The sequence below is a fragment of the Castor canadensis genome, chromosome 5 (genome assembly GCF_047511655.1).
Source record: "Castor canadensis chromosome 5, mCasCan1.hap1v2, whole genome shotgun sequence".
Classification (NCBI taxonomy): Eukaryota; Metazoa; Chordata; class Mammalia; order Rodentia; family Castoridae; genus Castor; species Castor canadensis.
Window position 1 is genome coordinate 83,734,299 of NC_133390.1, and position 18,538 is coordinate 83,752,836.

The window sequence follows — 18,538 nt, forward strand, 5'->3', positions numbered from 1 at the left end:
TAAAACTGGATGAGTGGGTTTCTGATTTGGGTTTAAGATTTTTGGAGGAAGGAGATCAAAGGTAAATGAAACCAGTGTATCAAACTCAATGGATGTGGAAAATGGCATTTCCAAAGTTCCTTAGCTGTGGAGGAAGGGGTGAGGAAGGCAAGTTTGGGAGTAGATCTACTTGTGTTTAAAGTCACATCTAGTAAATGGTTGAAGGAATAAATAAACGCATGTGATTCCATTAGCAACAGGGTGCCTTTCTAACCAAACAGAAGTCAGCATGCAATTTCACACTCTGATCAAAACAATGTCAGTCAATCAAATGAAATTATTTTTTCTTTCTTCTCTAGTCAAGGGCCAGTTTCTGTTAGCTTTTTTTTTTTTTTTTTTGCCTAGTTCAAAGTGACTCACGCAGGGAGGCCAGTCTCTCCAATTGCATTATAATTTATTAAATGCATTCAGTCAAATGCCTAACTCATCTCTCAAACCTCCAGTGTCCTAATCTAACCCAGCCACTTCTAACCCTGCAAGTAGATACTGCCGCAAACTCATTGCTGCCTGCCTTATTCATTAATTGCTTGTAGGGGTGAAAGTGAACATTTACACTCTTCCATCTCTTACAGCTGGTGCCGGAGCACATCTTTATTTTTCATCTCTAAATTCATACCATCTCATTTTAAGCCCCTTCTCTATTGTCTGAGGACAAACAGGGTAAAAGGGAATCTTGACATATTTACCTGTGTCTGATAAAGGAAGGCAATCAACATCCATTGAGCCCTGTGTGCCAGACACTGTGCTAGAAAATCTATATTTATTATCTTTAATCCAACTATGTAAGATGTTAGATATTACTATCCTCACTTTCCAGATGAGGAAACTTGGATTCAAGAGATTAAGTAAGAATAAGAAGCCTGCTCAGGACTCCAAATCTAGAGACGCCATGGATGACATGATGACATGTGTTGTTGGATCCCAGGGTTGTGCTCTTTCTGGTTCCTAATAGATACCAAATTCCAGGTATAGGATACTCTTGACACATTGGTCTCCACATCAGAAACCAAAGGTACAAAGGTCTTCATCCCAGGATGAAGACCTTCGGACATATCACCCACCCCCAAACCCAGACACATGTTTGAGTAAACTGTGTTCATTAGCTTGGAAGATTTGGGGGAAATGAAACTATGCATTCCTAATTAGTTTAACAGAGGCATTCACTGGGTATTTTTTAAATTGAAATCGAAAATACAAGAAATTATCTCCTAGCATCAAGAATCTCTTTTTAAATTAGGTCTAATTTAGTAGTCAAGGTTTGGACTTTACCAGTTCCTGTCTCCAGTGCAAGCATTTAAGACACAGTTAGTAGGCATGAGTCTTTTCTCCCCATTTTTCTCACTCAAGCATCGTGACATCATCGCATGCTGGGCTCTCCCTTCCTCTGAGCCCCACAGCCCTAAGCCCAGCTCTGCCACAGACCAAACTTAAGTCAGCCCAGCACTGGTGGAAGCTCCGTGGTGTCCCCAAATAGGCTATCAGTTCAGCAAGGGCTGACAGCAGTCCTAATTTATCCCTCCACCCCCTGGCTTCAAGGAGAGCAGTATGCACATGCCTGGAGCTTAGTAAATGTACAAGCATAATTGCCTTTTAAATGTTAGTATTTTAGCCAAACTTTATAGGAAAGGATAAGATAAATAGAAGATAGAATAGAATTTCAAGTATGAAATTTTATGATGCACGAAATTCATGTAGGAGATCTGTAGTGCAGGCAATCCACTTATTTGACTTTGATACATGTTCATCCATGGTTCATAATACATGCTCAGAAAGTATTATGAGTACAAAAAGATATCAGACCCGTTGTTCATACTGTGACCACACACACACACACACACACACACACATGCACACACGCACACACGTTCACATGCAGTGCTCATATGGGTGTCTGCCTTCAAGTGAATGCCCTACAGCCTCAGTCTCTAACCAACGTGAGTAACCTGTGAGAAAACTGACCTGTGTTATGCCAGGAAAATTAGAAAGAAATAGACCAAGAAGGTGGAAATAAAGAATTTCCTCCAAATTTGCAAAATAATAATAATATAAATAATACATTGATAGTTTCACTGTTTTTTCTTTTCCTTGTTTTTGTTGTGCTAGGCACATTGTGCATTTAGGAAAGTTCTTACAATGTATCAAACATATCAGACTTGAGTACACCCCCTCCACCACTCTCCTTTACTCTCCCCTCCCCCCATTCCTGGAATAGTTTCAACAGGTCTCATTTTTCCATTTATACATTCACTTTTTAAAATAATTAAATCAATACAGGTAATGAAACTGTGACTTCTAACTTCCATGCATTTTCTGCAGGTTGTCATTGTATCTGACACAATTATTCCATCGTTCCCTTTTGTATAGCACCACGAGTAACAGTGCATGTAATTTTTGAAGGTTTTTAAAATGCCATTTACTTCTACTTTTTTGGGGGGCGAGGGTCTGGTGGTTACTAGGTTTGAATTCAGAGTCTTGTGCTTTCTAGGCAAGAATTCTACCACTTGAGCAACTCCTTCAGCCCTTTTTGCTTTTAGCTTATTTTTCAGATATAGCCTTTTGGTTTTGTGCCCAGGCAGCTTCAGACCATGATCCTCCTACCTATGCTACCATCTAACTGGGATTACAGGCTGTGTGCCACCATGCCCAGCTTGGTTGTAGAGATGTGGTCACCTAACTTTTTGCCTTGGCTGGTTTCAAACTGCAATCCTCCCAGTCTGCCTCCCGAGTAGCTGGGACTACAGATATAAGCCTATGCACCTGGCTTATACGTCTACTAATTCTAATAGTCACACACACACACACTCTATAAAGGGGATTCAATTCTTATTTTACATGAGGAATTTAGGACTTAGACAGATTAAGATCTTCAAATTTTCCCACAGTCACCCACTAATAAGTACCAGAGCTAAAGGGAGCTTTCTGATCCATGAATAAAATTTTTTTCTATTTCCATTTATTCAGGCTTCCTTTATGTCCTTCTATAAGCTTTTATAGGTTTATCCATAAAGATCTTAAATTTATTCCAAGGTACATTCTACCTTTCATTAAAATTTTGAAGTAGTTCTTTTTCAATTATGCTGTATTTCCTAATCAACTATTTTTAGTGCAAAGGATGGTCAACTTCATTTTCCAATACTGGTTTATATCAGTGACTTTGCTGATAAGTTTTAATTACTTATATATTTAATTGTTGTTTTTTTCTTGGTATACTGTCATAGTCACTTTAAAAATATGTCAGTTTCATCTTTTCTATTTCAGTTTCTGTACCTTTTTTTTTTTTCTGTTGTGGAGTTTGAAGTCAAGGCCTATACCTTGAGCCACTCCACCAGCCCTTTCTTTGTTAGGCATTTTCCAGATAGGGTCTTGCAAAGTATTTGCCCAGGCTGGCATCGAACCACGATGCTCCTGGAACCTGCATCCTGAGTAGCCAGGATTGCAAGTGTGGCTTCCTTTCAGTTGCATTGGCTGGGCTCTGTAGTAGACTGTTGGATAAGTAGAGGTCATAACTCACATCCTTTTCTTTCCCCTGATCTGAATGGTAATGCTTCTAGTATTTTCTCATTTAAATATGACATTCTTTGTAGGGTTTCAGTGCACGGACATTATGAAATAAAGATGTTCCATTTACCTTCTAATGTACTTAGAGGTTTTTGTTTGGTTTTTGCTTCCACCACACTTGAGTATTGGACTTTTTTAAATATATTGAGATAGTCATGTAGATTTCTATTTTATTCTGCTAACATAGTGTATTGATAAGTTTGGTAATGTTGACTCATCCCTGCTTCCCTGGAATTAAAATCTATGCATTATTCTTTTAACACTGTACCGGATTTTACTATTCTATGTGGGGTTTTGCATAATTTGGTAGGTGAGGATGGTCTTTGATTTTTTTTTTATTTATGCTTGCTTTCTTTAGTTTTTGTAATCAAGAAATCTGATCACATAAAATAAATGTAAGTTAACATATTTTCTCACTGTGATCAGCTTATGTAAGGAGAGCGTCACCTGTACCTAGTGGTTGTTAGAACTTGCTGTGATATCTGGGCCGGGGGCGTGGGACAGGTAGATCTTTGAATATGGGTGCAATCTTGTACTTTAATTGGACTAGTCAGACATTGTTTTGGATAGTTTATAATTTCTCAAAATTCTTCCATTTCATCTAGGCTTTTTCAATGTAGTGCTGTAAGGGTGAATATAGTTGAAAAATCTAGTATTCATAGCTATGTGTCTTGTTTGTTCCTAATGTTGCTACAAGCTCCTCTGCCTCCTCTTCCTCTTCCTCCTCTCCCTCTCATTCTCTGCCAAAGAATTGTCTATTTTCCTGGATGTTTTCATTTTTCTTTTTTCACCTTTCAAATCATCTTTATTTTAGTTTCAAGGACATCAGTTACTTAGTTAATTTTCATTTGTTCCCATTTGAAGTCTCAGAGCTTGCCATGGTAAACACTGCCTTCATCATCAAATGGATTTTTTTCAACAACATCAATAACAAAGAGCTCTTGGTTCTACTTACTATTTTGTTTATGATTGCTAGTTCATTAATTTCTGGCTTTATTACTGACTTTTCAGCTTTATTAGTTAGCTGGGTATTTTGTTTTTGTTTTTAACCATTATTTCCTTTCTTCTTCAGTTGGAAGCCTGAGTATTTTTGTTTGGTATCTATCATGTTTTCTAAGGAATTCATTTATGGCTACAAGTGTCCTTTAAGCATTGCTGTAAACAAATAGCACATGTACTAAGTCAATATGGAACACTTTCAAGTTTTCATTGGCTTTTTAAACAAAAAGTGACTTAGAATGTGTGGGCTTTTCCATCTCCATCGCTGCAAATCATGTTTCCTGGGACCCATATCCTGGGATGGAGAGTGCAGGAGTGTTGTAAGTTTATTAAGGAGTGCTCTTAGTGTCACCACATGTGGAAGGGAAGGGACAGAAGAAGGGCTTCGCCAAGGGAGAACTTGTACTGGCATCCCAGAACTCCTGTGAACTTCTTCTCATTTGGAGGGAAGAGGCCAAACCTTTGTTCCCCACAACTTTCCATCAGTGGGTAATTAGATGTGGGTTGGGCTGCCCAGGAAGGAGCATGACCTTGGACAAGACAGCTTTTTTTTCAGCTAAGGCAATTCCTAGAAAGGGCTGGCTGCTGAGAATTGACTGCCAGCAGCACTCCAAAGCCACTGGAGGAGTAAATCCTTCTTTCCAAAGGGGAATCTGGTTGGAGTGGTTCACCACCTACTCTGAATATTTATAAGTTTAATATTTAACTAACTTTCAGTTGTTGACTTTTAATCTATAGAAGGCATTTAGCATAAACTTGAATAATTCTTTAAACATTGTTTTAGTGATTTCAGAATTTTTTTTTAGATGTACATAACAAAGTGTATTGAACTAACCCATACTGCAGGCCCTTAAAGTTGTTTGGATTTTTTTGCTAATATAAATAGTGCTGCCACAAATGTGCTTGGAGTTGAAATATTGCAGAACTAGCCATAATAGCTTCAGAAGTAGTGCTATTACCGCCCATAGTTCTTAAGCTTACAGAAGTAAGTTTTGTGCAAATGCATGTATCTGTTGATATATTGTGTGCCATTTTGGCTAATTTACTTCCATACCAGCAGAATTGGGGTTTGTGTTTCCTTGCTTTTGTGCCATCAAGGATATTACCTAATTTGTAATTGTTCACAATTTGATAGGTGGCACTAGTCTCTTACCCTTGTCTCTACCCAGTGAAGCCAATGAAGGCTAGTTTAAATGAATATAAAACAAATATTATTACCCAGCCTGAGATGTTGGAGGAAAGTGGGATTACTTTAGAAGAAACCTTAAGTATTATGTACTCCACTCTCCACAGTTATCAAATGAGACTTGAAGTCTAGAGAGTGAAAGTGACGTCTCAAAGTCACCTAACTACTGAATATTAGAACCAGGATTACACCCAAGGGCTCCAGGCCACCTACAACACCCTCACTGCTCTGCTTTGGAAATAAATTTGTTCTCCCTCCCTTATTTCTAAACCCCCTCTTTTTTTTTTTTAGTGGCACTGGGATTTGAACTCAGGCCTCACACTAGCTAGGCAGGTACTCTTTCCACTTGAGCCACTCCACCAGCCCTCCAAACACCCTCATGCTGTGGTTTGTGAAAGGGGATTTGTGAGCCACCTGTAAAAAGTTTTCAAGTTTATTCTTTTCTCAAATGACAGTATTTTAAATTATGTGTATATATTTGTATTTTCTTGATGGCCAAGTACTACAATGTAACTCGTTGCCCTAATTATCTGTGTCACATGACACAATGATGAAAAACAGCCTCCAGAGTTGGACCACATGGGCCTGAATCCTACAGAACCTCGGACAAATGACTTCACCACGTGCTTTAAAATGAGCATAACACTTGTGTCTCGCAAAGGGTAGGTGAATATAGTCAACCAGATACAGCAATTCTTGTAAATTGTTTAGGACGGTATAGCATGCAGTAAAAGTTAGCTATCTTTTTTTTCAAAGTAGTTCTAGAAACTTTTGGGGTACCCAAAGAGGGCCATCCAGGGATACACTGTCTGAGATAAGAGTGAAGTGTTAGCATCCCTGGATCTGTTGTCCAGGTGCTGAATCATTATAGCATGGTTGTCTGTTACAATGTTGTTGATTTTTTTGGTGTGGATGGAGCAAAAGGCTCCCTACTATCCAAAACATTCCATTAACTAAATCTTAGGCTTCTGGAATAAGCCCAAAAATTCATCCTCTGAAAGTTCACAACCAGCGCATGGTATCACTAACCTTTCCAGGTCTGACAACCATTGCAGAAGCTGGAGATATGTGAACTATACATTCAGGCAGACTTGAGTTTGAAGGATGTCTCAATTGCCATCATTCTCTGATCTGTGGTCCTAGGTTCAGTAGTGTAATAATACTTACCTGGAAAGAGTATTTTGAGTATTATGTTACTGTAGAGCCGATAGACTCTCAATAAGTGGTTGCTGGTGTTTTTATTACTATGAGAAGCAGGAAGAGGAAGAAGAAAAGGAAAGGAGATTAGAGAACAGGAAATCAGGGGTGGCAGAGGCGAGAGGGTTGGGAACACAAAAGGTTTGTGAAATGGAGAATTGTGTTGGACCAACTGACCACAGTTCCTCCTGATCCACGGAGTTCATTGTGGTTTCACACACTGTTCCAAACTTGAATGATGTCACTCTAGTGTGGTTTTGTTGTGGTTATTGCTAAAACACACACACACACGTACACGTACACGCACATGCACACAACACACTACACACTACTAAAGCCATACTACCTGTATTTTTACAGTGTTATGTCCTCTGACCTGCCCAAGCCTCACAGTCAACTTTAGGATGAGGACTTGAGTTAGCTCTTCCTTGACAGTACTGTTTCTGATGTGGAGATGAGCAGCCGGCATTAATGGACCTGTCATTTTCTTGCCTTCTTTGGATTTTATGGTTTCTGTTTCTTGTCCATTCACTTTTTGATAAGAAATTGCTATTGTCTATTCTGTGCCCTCCCTAGATAACATATTTGGCACAAAATGTAACAGGAGAAGAGTGAAAAACAGATGTGGATTGGAAAGAAAGGAAAATTCTGCAGGGAATGTAAGTCATAGCATGAGAATTTTAGAAGTGTGGCAGAATGACAGGTTTCTGGCAGTCTGAGAGCCCTGGCTTCCCCATAATATTTTCCTGCTTTGGGAAAGGGAGCTTGACATGAGAGATCGAGAATCAATCTGCCAGAGGGCCCCTGAAGGAGAAAGAATCGCTCCAGGTATTACAAGTTTCTCTTCTTACCTTGTCCCTTACCTTAGTGGAAAGCAGTGGTTACAACACACTTAGCAGGTTGCTGGGTCACTCTGGATTTCTCTAGGTCTGGGGTGAATTCCAAGAGTGTTCTTTGCTGATACGTTCCCAGGAGGTGCTGTTGCTGCTGGTGCAGGAACCACATATTAGGAACCACTAATACAAAGTTTTACTTGCTATGACTCATAATAACCTTGTAAAGCATGCATTAATATTATCATTATGCCCATTTAGAGATTAAGAACAACTTGTTTCATATCACACAGCATACCGTTATATAGAAGAAAGCCAATATTTGAATTCTGATCTCTCTAACTCCAAGGCCAGACTTGCTCTTGGTACTTTGGGCAGAAGTCTCCCGGACACTAAAGAGTCTAGGAAAGAAATTTTAGGCCTCACTCATGATCATTCCCTATCAACCGCTCAGCTGGAGTCTGAAATCAGTGTTTCCTGTTGCTATGTACAGCCCTTCCCTAACATTTCCACTATAGCAGCCCTAGGGGCAAAGCTGAGAGAACATACTTCAAGGTTTCACAAACAGATAGAACAAAAGCAAAGTTTCATTGACATCTCCCAAACTTCAAACACATTTTCTATTCTATTCCATTCATGTTTAATATGATTTTCCCCCTTCAACTAAGAGTGGCCTTCCAGGACCATGCTGTGGTTTGGCTTCTGGCTTCTGGTTTACTTTCCCATTTGAGGATGAGGGTGTAGAATCTCCAAGCCTGGCTTACTGATGACATCAGCACCTTTCACAGGGCCAGGCACTTAGGTACTTGACACTCATCCAAAGATGCTGTGGTAAAGCAAACACCATGTGCCTTGGAACTAAATAAACGTGGCTTCAAATACCAGTCTTGTCACTTACTAGTGGGAGCACTTGAGAAAATCACTGAACCTGTTTCTACATCTATAAATCAGGCATAAAAATATCTTCCTCACAGCATTGTTGGCTATTCCAGATGGAGTGAGTAAGGCAGCACATGTGTTCCAGTCTATAAATGGAAGTTGCTATTATTGCTTGCTGTTACAATGATTTGCTGAACAGGTGAACAAACAAATAAGTGAATGACCCATGGTCAAGCTATGATGCCCCTGAGCTACACTGACTCCCCAGTCCAACACTCTGTGTGGCAGAGGCAACACCTGGGGTAGAACCCTCAACTTCCTCCAAGAGCTCAAAAACCTCTCCCAGGCACAGGCCATCCCCAGCCCTTCCCCCTGCACATGGGTAGCTTAGTTCAGCCTGACGTGTTCATGTTTCCCCCAGAGTAGAGAATCTCACATTCACTCTGAGGTCACAAATTGGGTACAAAGTGCTCTTCAAATGAAAGTCCTCTCTGAATTCTTATGGGCAACATGTAATTCCAGGACTTTTATTTTTATGTCTAAAGACTCTATGGTGGTAATGTACTAAATGAGTTATTAGGTATTACTCATATTTGCTATTCATAAACATAAATTAACTCATTATTGAGTTCCCGGAGGGCTCTAATTCAGTTATCGGTGAAGTCTGGCTGCCTCTAAAGACCGGGCAGCTTACTACCCCCTCTCTGGATCAGATGGTTAGAACCTGTGACCTGGCGGAAGGCCATGTTGTTACTGTTGCAGTGTCAGTCTTGTTTTGAGTTGATTGTGGTTTTCAGCTACTGCTTTACTTGCTTTTTAATTGGAAATTATAGTTCATTTGACTTCACCATTATCATATTAGCCTGTGGAGGATATTTGGTTAACCCTACAGCATGCAGTGATAGATATTTGCATCAGAGGTATTTTTAGCCTACAATTTTCCAATTACTAGATTTTAAGACATGAACAAGTTACATTACAAGCATGAATCATACATATCTTGTTGCTAAACAGATACATATGTAATCTGCACCCAAAAGTGCTTAAATAGTTGTTTTGGTTACCTATGACTACATATCTAACGACTCCAAAACCTAGCAGCTCAACAAGCACTTTATTATTCTGCAAGACTGTGTGCACTGGAAAGGCAGACCAGCTTAGCAGGAGGAATGGTTCATCTTCACTGCACGTGATGTTCACTTAAGCTAGAAAAATCCAAGGTGGCTTCTTGTCTTACATGGTCAACACTGTGGCTAGGATGGCTTCCACCAATGAGTGCTAGCTGGAATGGTTTGACAGGTCTTGTATCTAGGTTTAGGTCTCACTGTTAACTGGGGTGCTGAGTTCTCCTCCATAGGGAATTAAGTCTTTACGCCTCCCATTGGCCTTGTGGTCTCTCCATGTATGTACTGTGTGATCTCTTCAGCAAGTGGCTGAACTTCTTACAATGCAGTGTGGTGCTCCCAAGAACACAAAATGGAAGCTGCCAGACCTTCTCAAAGCTTTTGCCTGACAGGAACAGTGTTGTGGTTAAAGTAAGTCACAGGTACAGCCCAGACTCAAAGGGAAGGGACTACAAAGGCCCTACAATATCATGAAGTATGGTTTATGGGGACCACCAATATACAAGAATGTGACAATTCATTGATAAAGTCAAGCAACTTATCAAGTTAAGCATAACAAATAATAAAACACAATAATAAAGTATTGTGGTTGCAAGTGTCTATTTTATAGCTTATAATCCTGATAACTGATAAGTTTAGGTCATTATTTTAATATAAAAATGTGATGTTAATCCACATTTTTGTTATAAAGCCAGCAACTCATAAAATGGTGTTATTAATAATTTTATTCCAACTCATGTCTTTCATTTCTCTCCAATTCTTTCTTATCGCCCTGTTCTTTCTCTACAGAAAAAAAAAATTGACAATCAATATCCAGTGTACTCTGAGGGTTCAAGAAATGAATCCTAAGATGCTAGGTATGGTGTCTCTTCCCTGTAATCCCAGCTACTCAGGAGGTGGAATTCAGGAGGATTGTGGTTTGAGGCCAGCCTGGGAAAAAAGTTTGTGAGATCTCATCTTGACCAATAAAACCTGGGCATGGTGGTACACATGGGTCATCCCATTTTGTAGGAGGCATAACTAGGAAGACTGTGGTTCAGACCAGCCCAGGCATAAATGTGAGACCCTATCTTAAAAACACAGCAAAAAGAACTGGGGCCATGGCTCAAGTGGTAGAGCACCTGCCTAGTAAGCTCAAGGCCCTGAGTTCAAGCCTCAGTATGACCAAAAAAAGAAAGAAAGAGAGAAAGAAAGAGGAAATGAATCCTCAGAGACCCTGTTATAGTTAGAGCTGTGAAGTGAACAGAGACTATTTCTGCCCTGGAGAAATTCAGAGTCTGGTAGGGAGAGAGCTGTCAAGTCCATGCAGCATGGTAAGTGCTCTGTGGAGAAAAGTCCTGAGTGCTATTGGAGAGCAAAGAACATATTCCCTGCTCAGACTGGGTGAATTAAGGGAAGTTCTTAGAGTAGGTGATATTTGAACTGAAATCTAAGGGCAAAGTGGGAGTTATAGGGTTGAAGAGGGAGCATGAGGAATAAAAGCCAAAGAAGGGACAGTTGTCAATATGTGACCTGTCCCAAGTCTGAGAAGAGAAAGGGCTCTTATCTTTTTAGCTTCTAGTCATTTTCCCCTTATAAAAATGGATTCATTATGGCTTTGTTACAACTCTTTAGATGCATGGAAATAAGCTCCCCCAATCTGATGTCATATTCATGAACTAGTGTCTTTAGGAGAGTGAAGCAGAGATGAAGAGGTGTTTGTTCCTGGATAATTGGGAATGGCTGATTCATTCGAATGAATAGAGAGACCTGGGTGCAATTCAATACTCATTGAATTTGCTGTCTCCTCCTGACTTGTGATTTCCATGCTGACATCTGCACAGAACAAATAGAGTTTGATCCAGTGTGTGAAATTGCAGAGCTAGAAAATGTTTTTGAAACCATTATTCCCACCCCCTCATTTTATAGACAGGGAAACTGAGGCCCAGGGAGCTGAAGCAATTGCTCCGGTGGCACAGTTTTGATGACATAAAACACTCTCCTCCATCCAAGTCAGACAATATCCAATCTGAATTTTATTTAGAAAACCCTATTAAATTTTGTTCTGTCAGGAAAGATGCTTGGGGTGGTAATAAGAAGTTTCTTTACACTGAAAAGAACCTCTGAGAGGAGAGTGATTGGACTGGTGTTGCAAGGGAAATGGTGACTGATGTGAGCTGGAGCAGCCTCTTGTATGTTAGCTGTCATTACTACAAAGGGCAGAAGGCAGAGGTGGGCTATCATGTGCCATCCATCAGGAGACTTAAGTGGTAATTCGGACCCCTAATTTTTCCTGATGGAAATAAAGAATGGTGCAGCATCTTCCACTGTAAAGCTAAGCTCTCAGCTACAATGGAACAGCAATGATAATAATGTGAGTATTTGTTGAGTTATTACAGCATGCACACCATCACCTCATTGCCCATCCTTAGCAGGTGCATTGGCTCTTTAGGAAGCTTCCAGACTTCTGCGCCTGCTTCAGCTCTGTAATTCCCTGTGTGCGTGTCTGTACCACTCCTTGTACCAGCTTGTGTGTTAATTAGCCATTTGGGTGTTTGTCTCCCACATGGGACCAACAGCTACTACAATACAGAAGCATATAGAGTTTTCTGGGATACCACTGGGAAAGCAGGGAAATTTGCTCAAAGAGTTCCAAGAAGCTACAGAAAAGAAGTAATTTTTTTATCTGGAACCAGTCAGATGAGTGGGAAGGGAATAGCGAAGGCATTCCAAGTAGACTAAAGGCATGGTGTATTGCTCAGTCCACTAACTCATGCTTACGAAGACATCCTATGTGCCAGGCACTTTCCTAGCCTAGAAATAGAAGTTCTGTTTGACTGGAAGGTGGAATATGTGGGGCAGGAGGTCATAGGGTGAGAATGAGGAGGTGGGCTGTCACTATGGGTAAACATCCTTCTGGAACTGGCTAAGAAGCTGACCCTTTATCCTGAAAGCCAAGAGAGGAGTTTGAAGGGCTTTAAGCAAGGAATAATTGGAGCCACATTGGTTCTAAATGAGGAAGATCTCTATGAATATATATGGAGTGATTCATAGAATAGAATAGATTGTTAAGTGAGGAAACAATGAACAAGCAATATATAATGTGCTATTTTTGTGTAAGAAAGAAAGGAAAATAAGATATCCTTTATGGGCTCAGTTGTGCAAGAATAAGCCAGGGAAGTTGTGCAAGAATAAGAATAGCATTCAGTGACAGGTGGGAGTAAGATGGAAAGAGAGGGATAGAAATAGAGCAAAATGGATGGGGAAACATGTTCTCGGAGTACATCTTTTTAGTAATTCAGAATCTTGAAATCATACTACAGAGGATCTATGGGAATGGAAGAAAAAACACTTAAGTGAAGGACAAACAGTAGGCAATGGAAGTGAGAAAGAGCTGACCCAAGCAGCTTTGGAAAAGAGTATTTTGAAGAGGACATGGTGGCTAAAAAACAGAAGAACAGTAAAGAAATCATGAACTCTGTTTTTCACAGAGGTATGGACAAGCAATTCTGAAAGTACTTTGTGTGTGTTTTAAGACTGAGCAAATAAGTATATTGAAGGTAATGGAAACAGATTTGTTGAAGAAAAGACTTTAAAAATAAGAAACCAGGGGAAAACTAAAATGGACCCTGTAGTATTGGACTAGAGTTGGCAGTGTAAGTGTAAACTCAGAGTGACAGCAGCCAAACACTGGCGTGAGACGTGTGCATATATACATATATTTCCTAGCTCCATCCCTGATAGAACCTGGAAGCAATGACAAACCCCCGTAGCAATGAGCACATGTAGTGTCCACACCTTGCTTTCACATATCGCTTTCCCCTAAAGGGAAGCATGGGTCCGTGATGGAAAAGCTGACTTCACAACTAGAGCTGAGGAGGTCAGGATGGACCTGAAACATTTGGTAGTGCCAGAACATACGGGGTTGCTTAGAATGCAGGGAATATGTTTAAAAGCCAAGGAATCCCTTGGAATGAGCTTCTGTTATTCAAATCTGGGAACAACTTAAAAATTCAAACAAATAAAGGTAGCAATGTACTACAACTCATTGAATAAATAAGTGTCCATGAATTAATTAGATACATATTATATATTAATGTAATATACGTTTGGATTATATGGTTATTTACTATTTCTATTTATGTTAGGATATATAGCAGTATAGTACTCACAGTGTATATACCAACATAAATAAATTTATATATATATGATGATATACGCATGCTGATGCAAACAAGTAGGGAACCCCTTGCAGTAGACGTCTAACCTAGTAAATATAAAAGGAATGATGGAATTAGACAGTCATTAGCATAGTAAAATCAGGCAAGAGTTATTGGGGAAGCAAAACTTATAAGATTAAACAGTCTGGAGCAGGATAGGATCAAGATCAGAAACCTGTTGCACACTAGAGACCTTTCTCCCAACTGCTGTCAGCTGACTACTTAAACTGAGTGCTAAGGGTTGACTCTGCAGTAGGGCAAGAGCAGCAATTATTATTGTGTATTCTCCATGTGACAGGCATTATGCTGGGGGGTGGAGCTGGCTTTTTTGCTTTTTGTATCCTAAGACCAACTCAGTGAGCTTTTTCACTAATATTCTCAATTTTAAAGGTCAAAAAAAAACAAAATTCAAGAAATGAGAAATTTGTCCAGAGTCAAATACCTAATAAGGGCCCAGACTCAAATTCCCTGCCTTCTGGTTTTTAATTGAGCATTGTTCTATCAGGCAGTATGTCTCTGGATCCTCTTAGAACTCTGCTTCTGAAAGTGTACTGAATAATTAAGCCATAGAGGCATTCTTTTTTTTTTCTTTTTTGAGACAGAATCTCCCCATGTAGCCAAGTTGTCCTTGAATTCACAATCCTCCTGCCTCTGCCTCCCAAGTGCTGGGATTATAGATGTGTGTCACCACACCCAGCTCATAGTGGTATTCTTAAACAAAAGCATTTGGTGACTCCTTTTTTTTTTAATTGTTGTGCAGGGTGGGTGGTGACTTCTTTTTTCTCCTCACTGTATTTACTAAACATGTTCCTCACTTGTAAAATAGAGACAGCTATACAATTATGAGTCACTTAATGGCAGGGGCACATTCTGATTGCTGTTAGGCTCATTGTGCTAACATCATGGAGTATACTTACATAAGCCTAGATGGATAGGTCAATCACTCCATGTAGCCTCTTAACGCAATCAAGAGACATGATAAACAGGATGTGTGAGGGTGCTGCTGGCATAGCATAGCCTGTTTTACAGTAAACTTTATGTTTACCAAGTGAAGGAGCACACTTCAAAATAATGATAAAAACTATAGTATAGTAAATACATAAACAGTGACATAGTGGCTTCTTGTCATTACCAAGTATTATGTACTATACATCATTGTATGTTATACTTTCATTCAACTAGCAGGACAGAAGGTTTGTTTATACCAGCATCACTACAAACACGTGAGCAATGTGTGGAGTCCTGACGTTATGAAGGCTAGAACATCACTAAGCCATAGGAATCTTCTAACCCCGCTATAATCTTATAAGACTGCTGTTGCATATGCAGTCTGTTGTTGCTCAAAACGTGGTTATGTGGCATGACTGTACTTAATGTACATGTTGCTATGTTGACAAAATTAGATTATATATGTAAAGCACAATGCAAAATGACTGTCCATTAAATGATAACACATCAGTGGTACTACAATTATAATGTTGAATTACCTGGTAGGATGGAAAGTGTTGTAAAGGACGTCCCTTACCTTTGAACTGAACTGACCACCAGGAAGCAGATCAAAAGGGTTCTGTGTATCATACAAAGATTATATCCTATTTTGTAGGCAATAGAAGGCCCTGAAGAATTCTATTACCAGGAAAGTGATTTGGCTGGCAATTTATAGAGCAAGTCAAAGGGAGGAAAGCAAAATTCAAGGTAGAGAGAACAGTTATTGTCAAAAACTAGGCAGGAGATGAGGAGGCTCATCTCCAGGAAAGGGCTGGTGTGATGGAGAAGAGGGAGTGCCCAACGCACAGTCACACACCTGGATTGGTACTTGGTTCTGGCAGGAGAGAAAGGTGGTGGAGTTTAAGCTGAGGCTCAGCCTCTGACCTGGGTATTGGCTCTTCTGGGATATGACCCAAGTGTAGAGAGGAGTAGGTTGGAATTACTGATCAGTTTAAGGTGGTTTGGAACTTACAATGGAGTCATGGTGGATAATTGGATAATTAGAGCTGGGTGGAGGATTGTGAATATTCAGATTCAGAACAAGAGGAGAACTCAATGCTGGAAATTCTTTGAAGCTATGGAGGGGATGAAGTCCCTCAGAAAGGAAGGTAGGGTGGGCAGAGGATGGGGATAGGATTTGGGAAACACCAATGTTTGAAGATGGCAAACAAAGAGGCTGAGATTGAGGAGAGGAATACTCAGAAAGATAAGCAAGGCTCATGGTAAGCATTTTCTGCCATGACAAAGGCTGAAGAAAAAGTAAATAAAGGAAGGAAGTACTGAAAGGTGCCTGTGGGAGTAAGAACTGGGGACTGAGGAACAGAATCTAGTCTGCTGGTAGATTAAGGAAAAGAATTGGCCTTTTTTAGAGGAAAGAGGTTAGACTTGCACGCTCCCAGAGATGCAGGTGTCTCACCTCCATCATACACTCTCAACCATGGTCCTTCATGACAGAGCTAGAATCTCTGTCCCTCCAGCATCTTCCCTCAGCTCTAGTTCAGCTCTCCAGGTCCAGGTCCACACCAGGCAAGTCTACACACCCATCCAGAGAACGCTCCACATATGCTCCCTCTGTGACCTCCAGCCTGCATTCCCTCATGCTGTAAAGTCAGTCCCTGGGAGTGGTCCTGTCTTATTAAAATGGCATATTCTTTACTAATACCAGAGCCCGTATTTTGGTTGTTTTTTATTTCTTTTCCTAGTATATCAATGGTTTCCAAGCATTTTTTTAAAAACCTTAACCCAGAACAAGAGATATAATCTTCATTATGATCAGTATTCATATGTACATATACACATGAGACAGCTCATGAAATAAAACTTGCTATGGTTGATACATTCTAATGTTTTCAACTCCTTTTCATTCTATACTATTCTATTTCCTGTTTTTAAGTGCTGGTCTTGACCCACTACATTAATTTTATTCCCCACAAAGCTGACTTAATGAAATACATCATACTAGAAGAAGATCAAAGGAAATGATGCTCAATGTTTGTCTGAATTCATTTCACTTCCCTTTGCCCAAGCTACAGCCCCAAAGCTGGCAGGCCTTCCTTCTAACTTCCTTTTGATGACTCTGAGAGGACAGAGAACTGCTTTTGACACTAGATCTTAGCTGCCTTGGGATTATTCACATTTCCAAAGTTGCCTGCCAAAGCCATGATGGTGGAATTTAGAAATCAGTGGAGAGAGAATGGCATATCTTTCAGATCACCTCCCACAAAGCTACTGTTCCACTCATGAGGCATCTAACAGCCCAAGACATTTTTATTCTGTCCCCTAGGGTAGCCCTAATACCACCTGCATAGGAGCCTTCTAAACTTTCCTGGAGTTTAGAAGTTTAGCTCACCTATTCACAGGCTGCTTTGCCATAGACCTCCAGCTAGTCAATAAAGTAGGGTTTTGCTGGTCTGGTCTTGTGCCCTCCTCAGACTTCCCAGTGCAGACCTTGCTCCCTGGAAAACAACTCTACCATTCTCCTCTGTATATCTTTCCACAGAGAACATTTGGGAATCTATGTTTTTAAATTCTAACATTCTCATTTACAGTGACTTTTCTGAAGAGCCTTGACTACAACAGGAGGATGTGGCCTGAGGAATAGCAGAGGTCTTTTCTCCGCTGCCAAAACGCACCCACTGCCACCATAGACACTTGAGTCCTCAAGAAGTCTCCTGGAGGCCTGAATCTACTGCAAATCTGCCATGAGCCAGGCCCTGAGCTGGGCCTCAGCTTCACCCTGGTGAGCAAAAGTCTGTCCCTGGCCTCAAGGCACTCACACTCAGTTGAACGATGGGTGAAGAACGATGGGTCTCTCTCACTTCAGAAGAATTTAATCAACTCCAGAAATACTCAGAATGTAAGTAAATGCATTGACAGAGGGGTAGGATTTTCCCTCTGGTATAATAACTGTAATGCCATCAGGAATGAGGTCAGGCCTACAACTTCTATTGCCTTATAAATGCAGAATTAGTGTCTTTAACACAAAGTCACACTTACCTTTAGGGTCTATAAATAATACTTGTTCACCACAGAATTTAGAGTACACGTGGAATAAAAATAGAGTGAATTTTAAATCACCAATAAACTCTATTAACATGTTGGGGCATACTGTTCTTTACATGGTTGAGTTCTAACCGTATATATCTTTTTCCCCCCCAAGCCTGTATTTTCCACCCAACATAGTATCATACATATTTTCAGGTTTCAATGAAACCCCTTTACAGCATAATTTTGAAGGGCTGCTGGCTGCATGGTTTCCATGTTACTCAGTCACCAGGTTTAATACACTCTTGTGTTTGGACCCAGAGAGATTCATATTTACACACTGGCACACAGCCATGTCCCCAACAGGGCACTCAGAATCCTGATGGGTGACAGGAATCTGCTTGGGCTAGTCTTTGGGCAGACACCTGTATGACCTCTGCCCCCTGCATCATCATTATTGTGCCCTGGCACTAAGTTTCTTCAGAGTCATTTGTCTCCAGAGCTTCCCTTCACCATCTTGTTCTAATTGCCTCTCCCTTCCCATTAATTGTG

General features: G+C 40.3%; 1 protein-coding gene across 5 annotated transcripts in view; it reads left to right on the forward strand.

Annotated features, from left to right (window-relative positions):
• Nucleotides 1–18,538, forward strand: part of Dgkg (diacylglycerol kinase gamma) — a 199,943-nt gene that overhangs the window by 14,782 nt on the left and 166,623 nt on the right. For 4 of the 5 annotated variants that reach the window (XR_012447999.1, XR_012448000.1, XR_012448001.1 and 1 more), the window contains exon 2: nt 17,551–17,858. Coding sequence is in view for 1 of the 5 variants with exons in the window: in XM_074073594.1 (XP_073929695.1) it covers nt 17,792–17,858 (67 nt within the window). In the remaining 4 variants the exon portion in view is untranslated. The remainder of the gene's footprint in view (nt 1–17,550; nt 17,859–18,538) is intronic. The other variant, XR_012448002.1, reaches the window with a different exon arrangement.